The sequence below is a fragment of the Lathamus discolor genome, chromosome 3 (assembly GCF_037157495.1).
Source record: "Lathamus discolor isolate bLatDis1 chromosome 3, bLatDis1.hap1, whole genome shotgun sequence".
NCBI lineage: Eukaryota > Metazoa > Chordata > Aves > Psittaciformes > Psittacidae > Lathamus > Lathamus discolor.
The window spans coordinates 32,637,755-32,650,136 of NC_088886.1; the positions used below are offsets into that span (position 1 = coordinate 32,637,755).

General features: G+C 36.2%; 1 protein-coding gene across 2 annotated transcripts in view; it reads right to left on the reverse strand.

Annotated features, from left to right (window-relative positions):
• Nucleotides 1–882: 882 nt before the first annotated feature.
• NAALADL2 (N-acetylated alpha-linked acidic dipeptidase like 2) overlaps nt 883–12,382 on the reverse strand; it is a 672,041-nt gene continuing 660,541 nt past the window's right edge. The window contains exons 14-15 of one of the 2 annotated variants that reach the window (XM_065674560.1): nt 2,160–2,228; nt 883–1,565 (exon numbers count right to left, since the gene is read on the reverse strand). In XM_065674560.1, the coding sequence (XP_065530632.1) occupies nt 1,559–1,565; nt 2,160–2,228 (76 nt within the window). In that variant the 3' untranslated portion in view covers nt 883–1,558. Of the gene's footprint in view, nt 1,566–2,159; nt 2,229–10,552; nt 10,625–12,382 lie in introns of those variants that run through there. The other variant, XR_010611523.1, reaches the window with a different exon arrangement.

A 12,382-nucleotide genomic window follows, 5' to 3' on the forward strand; every position in this document is an offset into this window, starting at 1 on the left:
CCAGACACTTCTGAATTTCATTGTATACACAGAAAAAAAAAAAAAGAAAAAAGGAAAAAAAGCCACCAATGTTAACAAAATGTTCACCAGTCTTCTAGAAAAATAACAAAAAATTTAGCAACAAAGATATTTATTGAAAAGAGTTATCTTCAGTTTTCCTGTTTAGACATTTGTTCTTAGTCTTAACTAATATAATTCCTGAAGCTTAAAATGATCACAAAAATTGACAGAGGACACAGTGCCTGAATAGTAACTTATTGTTTGGAGCACTGAAATCTGCCTAAAATGAAACTGTACTGAGAATACTCTCCAACATGAAAAAGATACGCACAGGAAAACAGCAATTATCTCAAGTAATCTTCAGCAAAGAAGATGTGTCTCTGAAATAACTTTTGGAGACCTGTGGTAATTTGATGCCTGAACCTCTGGTCACCAAGCTACTAGATCAGAAAAGAAATGTTCATAAGCCCCTTTGAAATACCATTCTTCCTTAACAGCAGTTCACTAAAATGTATGGTATATGGCAAACAAAGGATGGATTAGTACATGAGCTAATAATTATGTGAACAAAAGAGGGTGAAAATATTGCACTACCTTTCTGTAAGTCTCATTTATCCATGAAATAGCAATTGCATTCATAGTTGCATTTCCATTATACAGAATATAGTTTAACTTCTGACTTACTAGCACAATAGTATTGGTTTATTTATTTAATTTCATTTAATATTTATAATATCTTATATTCTACTATATATAATGTATATCATATTATATATAATATGTATAAAATTTTACTTAATATTTAATTAATTTTATTTATTTATTTATTTAAGCTGGATGTTTTTCTTTTCATGATAAGACCAGCTAGTAGAAAATCAGGATTCGATAATGCAAATATTTCACAATAAATAAATTGCATTAACACAACAATATAAAAGCTGTGCTCAGCAGTTTCTCTAGGACAAGGTCTGTTTTAAAACTATGCATGCAGCTTTCTAAACACTTGGATAACTATGAAGGTTACATCTCGTTATATGAAGTAATACAAAAATATGTTGAATCTCTACTTAGGGTTTTGTTTACCCCCTTCTCCCCATTAAAAAGAGATACACGCTTCATTGGCTGCTTTAAAGCAGAACATTTCTGTGGCTCTATTTCTTGTTCATATTCATTATTGAGGCTTCTTTGTAAAATCTTGCAGTGACTAAGATTCCACAAGGAATAGAAAAGCATAGCCATTAACTCAATTTCAAAGTCACTCTATGCAGAGATTACTTACCCTCTCCGCCACCCTCCCAACCCCCCAAAAAAGGTACTTTTGGGTTTTGATGCATTGACTTGATTGCCCTGCAGATTTAGCATCCTCTGTGCAGAATTCCATTTACTCTGTGAGTTGTGTAGAGATAATTGTTCTTTACTTCATTTCTTTGGGCTGTCAGAGACAATGGGTCTCCCCTCCTTCTTCTTTGGTCTTCTCTGGATATAGGATATCCACAGTCTCTCTTAAGAAAATCTTTTTAGTAGTTTGTTATGGAAGCAATCCACAAAACCTCTTCTTTTACATCCTAAGCAGATTGTATTCAAAGAACTATGTTAAATATCTATTAAATAATCTCTCACATTTCCTACTGAGTAACCATTTACAAAGGAGCTACAAACATCTGAAAACAGATGAGGAGACACTCAATTGGTGTCATGACTGTTGTTCTTTACATGCTACTGAATTTGTTATAACAGAGTCAATGGCAGGGCCTCATGGCAAGTGAGCACTTCCACACCATGTTCCTTTGATTTCATATCTACTCTCTCTCATGCAGTGCTTCCATTCTATGGCCTGGTTTGACTCCAGCCAGTAATTTCTTGTATTTTGCTGGCAACAAACACAATCTGTACAAAACCCATGTTATTCAGCAATGATAATGTCCATCAGAGAGAGACAGTGCATTATTTTGCTGGTACCCAGACTTGTTTGGTCTTCACAAGACAATGACTTTTTTATGTATAGTTTAAAGAATTATTTTAGCATTTTGTTTGAGTTTCATAGAAAACCTTGGATTCTTTCAGTAGGAATGGAAAATCCTTGTTGAAGAAAAGAACCTAACGAGGTCATGTATTAGTTTGAAGAGTAGCAAAAACAAAATGGAAATAAAAATACTTGCCTGTTTATAATGCTCCCAGCTGTCCTCTTTCTCCTTGACTCCTTTGTAACCACTGTAATCCTTTTGTTTCTGATCCAGTATTAAGAAAAAAGAAAAGCCTCTTGAAAATGTAGTGCTTGAAGCATGTATTTTTCTTTAGAGAATACTTAACTATGTGCTTGTTCATAAAGGTACCTCAAACACTTAAGTCAGGAAAAAAAAGTATTGTGGTTTTAAGTCTTTGTATTATTCATTATTGCAATGGGGTATCTTAGGATGGTGAAATCAAATTGAATGAGCGCTTTAGGTCTGTTGGCACGTTCCTAGTTTGACATTTCAGATGTCTATAACTGGGGACCATGTGAGCAGTAACAGTGGACATTAGACCTGGCCATCTACCCTGGGACTCAGAAGAAGTTCCTCCTGTTCCATCTATAATGCAACCTGTAGGTACGTTAGGAATAAAACACAGAGGAAGAAGGCAAAATGTGTTTCCAGACATTTGTAGCTTTTGACAGGTTCAGAAGTACCATGTAAATATGTTTACAGTTATGGTTTTGTCCTTTTTGTCACTATTCTATTTTATAGGGAGTCCCTATTTTATAGGGATTCACTATTCTATTTTATAGGGAGTTTTATAAGCAACTTGATAGATTTATTGTCTCATGTGTTTCTTCATTTTTTTTAACCCATTACATACTTACTTATATGTGTATACTTATATGTATAAAATGTTACCTTATGTATATGTGTAACAGCATTTTCTTATGAAGCACTCCTGCAGATGTCTTTTTTATAAACAATGCTTATCATGATTGAAACTGTAAAATAATTAACATTAAAGTCAAGCTACCTCTGTCTTTTTTTTTTTTTTTAGAAAATATTCCTGCTTACATAAACATCTGGATCGTGGAGCTGTAACCAAAATCTGTAGCAGGAAGTGATGGAAAGCACTTTAATATTTTATCTCTCGATAAAAAAGCATACAGACAGTCTACAGCCCCCCATTTCTACAGTGCATGTGCACTGACGAGCTCCTTTTGTTCGTTCTTTAGAGATATGCTTGGAATGGGGCACATGCAGGGTGAAATAAATAGCATGAAAAATAGTGTTACTATATTTGTATTTATCATTAGCAAGGCAACTAGAGCCCTCATTCTCTGCTGATTACAATTAATATGAAAGGATAGAAATTATAACAAATAAAAAATTTCTCAAACATTATGCATGAGCATTGAGCTGATTTTATTCTAATGTTCCATGACATACACACAGTAGTGAGAAAGCTTGAAACAATTAAGTGTAATAAAGATCTAAATATCTAATTTTTCTTTTTAAGCAGCTGCTAAATTATAACCTTAAAACCAGTGGAATTTCATTGGTGACACTGTTCATTGTTCATTAAGAGACTGAGGAGTTTATGTATTTAGTTTTAATTATGCATGAGCTTAAATTTTTTTTTTTGCATATTCAGCACCTTTTCTGCAAGGATGAAATGCTGTTTCCTCATGGCTGTCTATAAACACCATTTAGGTCAAATCAGAATGGGTGGTTGAGTAGAACCTTCAGCTCTGTAAGGGATTTCATCTAAGACCGGCACTCCTTGGGCTGGCCTGGCTCTGTTTCCATTAAACTACTGGAACTGTGATAAGTATCCCCAAGTAAGGATCTGGCCTCCAGTTTTTGAGCAATAAGTAAGTAGCTACAACACAACAAAAGCTGTAAAGCATTCACTTAGAAAATTTGAGACCTTCTGCAACACTTTTGTTCCCTGTCACAGTATTCTCCCGCTTGATGACTCTTCTGCTGACAGTAAACTAAACTTTGAACATCCCTTCAAGGGAATTGCCTTTCTACTTCTGAGCTTTTCAAAGAAACTGATAAAATGGTTAATTATTTGAATAATCAAGGCAATGAATATTTGATCACTAACATAAAAGAAGAAGACATAATTCAAGGGTTGAGGTATGTGCTTAATATTGAATTACTCATATAACACAAAGAAAATAATGATTTCCTTGAAAATGTGTTTGCTAAAGTTTTGGGGTTTTTTTAAATCTGCTTTTTTGAAGAGTGGAATATAGAAATAGTGGGAATTAGTTTACATATATTTATTTAATTGTCCAGAACTTGTCTTTGTTTCATTTGAAAAGCTGTTGGATGAAATAAAGCAGTGGTCAATTAAGGAAAATAACCTCAAATAGACACATTTCACAGTTTCAGTAATGTTTTGAAGTCCTGATAGATGTGGCAATTAATATTAGGTGCTGAACAAGCATGAAGGCTGGATTATCTGTTCAGTATCAAAGACTGAATTTTGTTTCTGTTTTTGTGTGAGATAGATACACTGGCAAGTGAATATGGGACATTACCATTGCCATTCCCTGGGAATTTCTCCTTATCTTTCTCTTCCCAGCATCTAGAAGATATAACGATCTAGTTCTAATCCCCCTTTTTACATTTCATCCCTTGATGCTCAGCATCAGAGCTAGCACTGATCATTAACAAATACACCTCGACTTTGACATGACCTAATGCTCAAGCTGGAGTTAGCCAGAAAACAAAACAACCATTTCCTGTTTGATATTTCAAACACACCTTAAGCAGTTCAGGGACCTTCCATCAAGAGCAGCTGCTACCTAGAGAGACACTGTCAGCTTTACAAAGTCCTGTGCATTTACCTGCCCTCACAAGTTGTTCATATCAAAATGCCATGTTGTTTTGGTTGCAGATAATTAAAGGCATTAACTACTTACTCTCTGTCAAGATATATAGAAATTGCAAAGGCAGAAAAGTCACTTCGTTTAGCCTGAACTGATCTGGGAATGACCCTTCATTTTTCCTCTGCAGTTCCTGGAACAAATCTTCATTACAAAAGACCAAACACAGGGTCACTCACTCAGTTAGCTCTAAGTACAGTGTTTTAGGATGGTGTTTATTCATCCAGACCCCTTTCCTGAGGCAGAATAGTATTTAGTAAATGCAGCACTGCATGGAGACAGCCAAGCAACATACCATGAGGTCAAAATCTAGTTCACAATCCCCCTTTATATCAATTTAATCAGTTTCTCATTCAATTTACTGTGTGTATTCCTACTGATTATATATCTAGTCATGCATCTCCCACTCACTTGTAATCTCCTTTGTTAATTAGTTAATGAATACAATCAGTGTGACTCAAGCTTTATTTATTCACAAAAATGTTATGTATTTTTAACATTATATTTTAATTTTTTTTCTTGGTCTGAATATCTTCACTATGCAGCATCTCAGGTGTCTGAGTGATTGCTGATGCTCTTTAGTGGACTGCAGACATCCTTCTCATTAATCTAAATAACTGCTTACCAGTTATATTCTCAAGTACCCCATCACTTCTGGTGTACAGCAAGAGTGATTGGGCTTTCTACTTTCTTAAAGCAGTGTAGCAATATTTCAAACCATGTACTAATTCAGATCCTCAGGCAGAAAATATACCTAGTCAGCTGCATTTATGTAAAGCTATTTATAGGGCATGCTATCAAAATATCATTTAGTTGATTTGCTTATAAAATAAGAAAAATATAAATATTATATAATATTTTTATGCTCTGATTTCTCAACATTTTTGCCAGCAAAACTCTTTTTTTTTTGTGAAGATTTTTAAATAAAAAACCCCAAACCCCAAACAATACCCCACCCCAAACCCCACAACATCTTTTACTTGCAAGTGACTTGCATTCATTTTATTTGAATTTCTTGATGATAAAATTTTTCATTGGAAAAAAAACACCCTCTGTATCTGAGCAACAATAGCTGAAATTGCAGATATCCACTACCAGGGACAAAACTTGCTTAAAAAAAGGCTCCACAACTACTATTGCATTTTCTACTGTTAAGAAATAATTGCAAATTGTACTTGTGTCTGAACCTCTACTTGGAAATCAAAGACCAACAGTAATAAGAAATAATCTCTTAAAAAGAAGAGGCCCCATTCTAAGCAATACCTAAACCAGAAATGAGCAGTCCAGACAAAAAGTGTGCAAATAGTCAGCTGCTGTAGGGGAGCAAGAGCAATGCTGCAGCTCGTCACAATGCACTGCCGTGACTGCTCTCTTTTATCTTACCACACCTTAAAAGTAGCTTTTATTATTGTTTGTGCCACATAGCAGCTCAGTGAGAGTCTTTGCGGGGGGATCCGGCAGCTGCCGTTGGACACTGCAGTGCTGTAGATCCAGTGATGGTGACAGAGGGCAGTGGCGGCAAGAGGTGTAATGAACTACAGCACCCATGAAAAAACTAACCCTCGACTTTGAAACACTAATGCAATAGAAAAAGAAATTAAAGATTGTTTAGCTTGGCTAAAAGACAAGCCAGGGAAAGCAGAGAGCAGATATTTTAAGGTTGTGTTTGCATGGGAAATACTGAGAACTGAAATACAGAGAACCAATGAAGCACTGCATAAATAGCAGAGGTGAAATCAAGTGAAAATTAAAAAACAATAATTTGACAGCAAGTGCTGTGTTTCGTTCATTATGGTTTCACAAGGGAAACAGACCTGTTTCACCTGAAATAGTAAAACACAAATCAAGCTGGACAAAGGCACAAGAAAATGTATTGCAGAGGAGTGTAGTAGTCAGAGGTGGCACAGGAGAGCATTTACATCCTTGAGCTGCCCTGTATCTGGCAGGTGTTATACCATGATCGTTTTTACGTGCTGGAACCATTAACCTCCCACCATGCACTGATCCTAAGCAGTGGCGCACACTTCCAAAGTCTTACTTGGAAGACTGATGCCACTGTAACCTACCAGCCTGTGACATTCAGAACTGACATTTGTGTCCAGAGTCCTGCCTCTGGAAAGAACCAGCAGCTGGGTTTACATCCTGCTATCACAGAAGCAATAGCCAGAAGTGAATCTTTCCATGAAAAGACATAAAAACATCATCCAATCTTGAAAACGTATGATAATTTCCCTAGTCTATTTTTATAATTGAGTGGAAAAGCCTTCTTTAACTTTTTCACATAGATTATTAGAGAACACTTAATTTATGCTTCTAAGTGCTGCCTTTAAATACCTTTACTAGAGTCTTCAAAATGACAACCACCTGTCTTATCACTCACACCAAGAATAGGTTTCCACCACAGACCATAATAACAAAATGGTAATTTGTGAGGTTCTGAAAGAAGATGGGACTAGTAAAAATCATCATGTAACAGACTTTTTAATATCCCAAGATCACTGCCACTTAATAAGATTGAGACTTTGAGAATGAAATTAAAACATAAATCCCTAGAACAGACTTTCATGAGCCTAACATGCAATTATTAGGTTAACAAAAAAAATCATCTTTAAGGTTCTAAATGCCTCTCTGTCAATAGAAATGCAAGGCAAGAATGAAAACACACACTAATAGAAACAAGAGCAGCTTAGTACTGGATATGTCTAGGAAATTGAATTCTCTGATAATATTCAAGGTCCAAAATTGTTCCATCTAGCATTGCAGTTTTACAAAAGGGCTTCAAATTAGAAACTTATAGGTACAACCAAATTTAGCTCCATGATGGTATGGAAGGAGTAAAAAAATGTTTTTAAGATTCTCTCCAAGCTCCTGGGCAGCTCAGACACTTTGAAAAAACTTCTCAGCAGTTTCACAGCTCTGCAGACCTGAGACGCCAAGAAGAATAATGAGAAATTCTGCTGTGTACCTGCATGTGATTTTCAGGTTCCCAACACAAGGGAAACACCACTATGCGAGAAAAAAAAAAAATAAAAAAAAAATCCTAAAACCTTAAAAAAAAAAAAAATAAATTGTGAGAATTCCTGCCCGTCCATGTACAGTGACACACACAGGGGTGGGTTTCAAAGTGTGGGGCTTTGCCAACCACCGTTTCCAGAGGTGACCTGCAGACAGGGCTGCCCACCAGCTTCAAGAAACTCCTTGCTGAGGCACCTCAAGGAAGAAGCTGTCTTGGAACCAGAAGTGCTTCAAATCCTTTCCCAGGGCTAATAGATTTTATCCTTTGCAGCAGGCAGTCTGGATGCTTAATGAATCACAGCTCAGACCTGTGTTTTCAGATGCAAAGCTGTTTTTCATGAGACATTTCAATTTCCAGAAAACAGTAAGCTGGGTTTTCAACAGAAGGTTGTCTGATGAAGTCTGGAGAGCCTGTTTGCTGTTGCACTTCTAAAGGGGGAAGCTTAACACAATTTTTTTTTTTTTTACCTTATGTTTAGACATCAAGGTAAAACAAATAAAAATTAAATCAAGATTCTACTAAAAAAAAAAAAAGAAACAAAAAAATTGCATAGCTGAAAACAACATGGTTATTTGTGTAAAAAATGTAAGAAAGTTTCTGACAGTAAGTGCCCTATATGTCTATGTACTGTGGCATGTTAAGAGGTTCTCACTGCAGCTGCTGTGGCTCGTGTGGCAAGGCATTGCTCCTGCAACTTCACCAGTTTATGTGCATAGCAAAACTCGTGCAGGAGACAATTGTTTAATGCATATTGTTGTGTTTGGCCTGGACTGCCAGTCTAATTCAACAGTAAACTGGAGGTTACTGTAGTGACTGGTAGGTCCAGGGGTGCAGACTGCAGCCAAAGCTACAGTTTTGACAGGTAAAAAGCTATTTCTAGCCCAAACCTCTTTTCCTGTCATGGGCCAAGAACAACTGCTCCACAAGTGAACTCCTGCAGACTTCATTGATGTCTCCAGGCTTTGGGTCATATTTATGCAGCTGATAAGCTGAAATTTGATCTCTAAATACCTGTCTGTTCAAACCACACAGATACTGCAAAGTGAGATACCATAGTTTCAATTACTTAAATTGCACGTGTACAACAGGGAGCAAATAAAATAGAACTGCTGTTATTCAGAAGACACCCCAAGAGCCAGGAAGCTAGAGAAAGATTAAATATGACAGGGACTCCCTGGAGGGTTTTGCAGGAGTTAGGGAGGAGCTTTTTTAACTTATTAACTTTTTTTAACTGGGAATCTGGGGCAACAAAGGAGCATCATTTATTTAATAAAAGATAATGTTATTCTTAATTCATCTGAGAAAGGAACTGGAGAGCTTTTTAAAATATAGTGGAACATTATACAAATAATACTTCCTTGGCCAACAAAGGGAAAGCAAGGCATGTCTAATGTGAGAGAGGAAATTGCTAGGGAAGCTCAGATAATACTGTAGCCTTTTGTTGACATTTTTTTAATAGCGACTACAGTTGTAGAACAGGTCTATGTGCTATGAATAGACACTGAATAAAATTCAGGTACCCTGCTAGTCAATTTTTCTTACTAATAAATACACACCCCAGAAAACATTCATCTATGTAGCAACTAGTATTTAATCCACATACTTTATACAGCTGACAGAATTACAATAAGAATTAATCACAGGTTCACTTGTATGTGCATTTCATATCTTTTTCTGTCATCAGGCACCTAACACTTGCAGTCTAACAGTGGGTAAACCAAAAGAAGGATGAAAACAAAGCCCAGCTGGAAAAGAGGTGTGTTGGCACAGAGGTCATAGGAATCTGTGATCTGAACCACACAGCTGGACAGCTTCTTGTGCCACAGAGTTCTCGTCTTGGAAAAGTCAATGTGGAGCAAAATCTTATAGGCATTAGTCTTTCCAGAATGAAACAGGGGAAGCAGTTCCTGTTTAACATGAGAATCAACACATAGTGATTTTTAGTGACGTATTTACCTAATTTTATAAATGTTAATGCCACACAAGACTGACTTCAGATGCCATCAGCAACATTTGGTTCAGTTGTTAGTCTGAGAAATGTTCCTGTTTAGTTGTTATTGTTTTTCAAGACCTTTATTCTTGTAAGAAACAACAGGGTGGTTTCATGTTGCAAGACTCCCAAATGGAAGGGGAAACACACTGATCTTTCTAAACGTGACTTGTCTGTGGATTTATTTCATTGTGTTGGATTTGACCCAAGTGACTATTTTTATGTCCTATCCAGCTGAGTTTAATCTGAGCTTAATCTGAGTAGAAATCTAAGAAACCAGAGGTGTGAGATGAGGATTTAAAAACATTATTTCTGGTTGAAACTAACCTCCTGCCTTCATTTAGCAGAGTCACATCTGGAAAACTGCCCTTCTTATCCTAGCTTTACCAGGAGGCAAGATGGAACAGTTGCTGAATGTTGCTCCTTGGAAAAGCACACAAGTATTTCAAATAAAATATCTAATAGTTGACAGGTTAAGATAATGAAAGCACTTTTGAAGAGCTGTTTTTTTTTTTTTTTAATTTTCTGTTTATATTTTTTCTTTTCCAAAGATCTTTCTTTTCTACAATAGTTTGTTAAAAACATAGAGAGAGGTAGGTCCTCAGAAGATTTATTCTGCATAGGTCAGCTGACATCAGTGGGCTTCTGACAATTGAAGTGAGCTGAATTTCTAGACTTGTAATTTAGAGCACGAGAAGAGCCACATCAAGCCTGGTCTAGGCCATTAGCTGAATCTCCACTACTGACCAATAGCGTATATCTAGGGAAAGATATAAGAATAAGAGTTTGCAACTGAGGCAGAGCTTATAACTTTTAAGTCCTTGATGGATTTTATTTTCTTCTGTCAGTTTGGTTGCTGGCCTTTTTATCTCAAATACATTTCTGGCCCACAGCCATGAATTTGACTAGATGTTTAATACTTTAACTAAACTAACCACTTAACTTGATGTTGGAAAATTATCTCCTAATTGTTTTGAACCTGTTACCTAATCATTTGTTGTCCCCTAGTTCTCCTATTTTGAGAAACAATGAATAATTTTCTCCATCAACTTCTTCGTTTATGGCTACACAGACCTATGTCATATCAACTTCAGTTATCTCTTTTCCAGCTCTAGTCTTGCTTGTTTTTTCCCTTGAAAATGCAGTTATTCAATATCTTTGCTCATCCTCCTCCCTGTTCTTTTATTTCTTATTTCAAGATGAGAACAGATCTAAATAAACACTACCCAGAGACCCCTTACTTTCTTTGAAGACTGCATTGATTTTCTTAATAGTGCTGTGTAAAAATGACATATGTGAAATACAATGAAATTTGCTGGAGACTTCCAACACTGAAGATTAAATAAATATGATTTTATTCTATATACTAAATCTGCTGATGAAGAAGCTAAGTTCTCATCAGCAGCAGCTACAGTAACTAGCTTGCCTGCTTTTCTTATGCTGGGCATAATTCTGCCTTGGAGATGTTACTCAATGTCTTTTTTCCATGACAGATATTTAAGCTGATACTTACGTAGCAAGAGTGAAAATAGACCTAACATCAATTACATTTGATGGAAACCCCCTAACATCAATAGAACCAGTACAGACCCCAAGTCCTTTATCTTACCTCTCAGACAGTAGGTTGGCAGCCCTATATATTATAATGTAAGAATAATTGTTTATTACATTTCTGCTGTAACATGCAAGCATTGTGTAATTCAGCATTATTGTCTGACAACCCAGCTGTCATCTTTCCAAAAATACTAACTACTGTAGCTGCTACTTGCTTCCATTTCAAACCAAAAGAAGAGATTATGCTCTGGGGCATTTTGACAGGGTGTTATCTTTTGAAAAGACAGATGTTTGCGCTGGAACTGTCTGGTGGTTTTAAGGCTTATGCACGTTTCAATAAATAAGTGCTAAATTACTTGCCAGGTCCAGAGTTAAAGTTCAGACTAGGATGTCTTCTACAGAAATATGTCAGTGACACACAAAACTAAAAGAAGCATGTTCACAAAAAACTTTCAAATAACCTTTTAAACAACATGGAAAATGAGAAGCTCCGACTTAAAGGCTTATATGCATGAAAGGACACTGAGAATGTATGAAATAGAGTTGCCATTCTCTGTCCTTCTCTATTTCACCTCCCAAGAAAAATACTTTAGAGGGAGGGCAAGTAATTCCTCACCTTAACAGGGATTTTATTATTTGAAGTAGTATGATAGTCCTTATTGACCTAACTTTGATTCGTAAGCTGATGATGAAATTAATTTGGCCTTTGGTATAACCACAATTAACTTCTCCAGAAGAGAGGTGATATGATGTCTCACAGTAAAAAAAATCTCTTTGCAAGGAGCAGCACAGGCCTTATGTGTTGTTTGAGGCTTCAATAGACTTATGTCAGGCTGAAATGGTTTGTCTGCCTCCAGCTAGTCCCCTGCACTGGGTGAAATTTCAGCTTGGAGGATAAATTATGGAAATTCTTTTGCATCAGAATGAATGACTATTATCCATTGTGGAAGTTTAATTCCAGAAA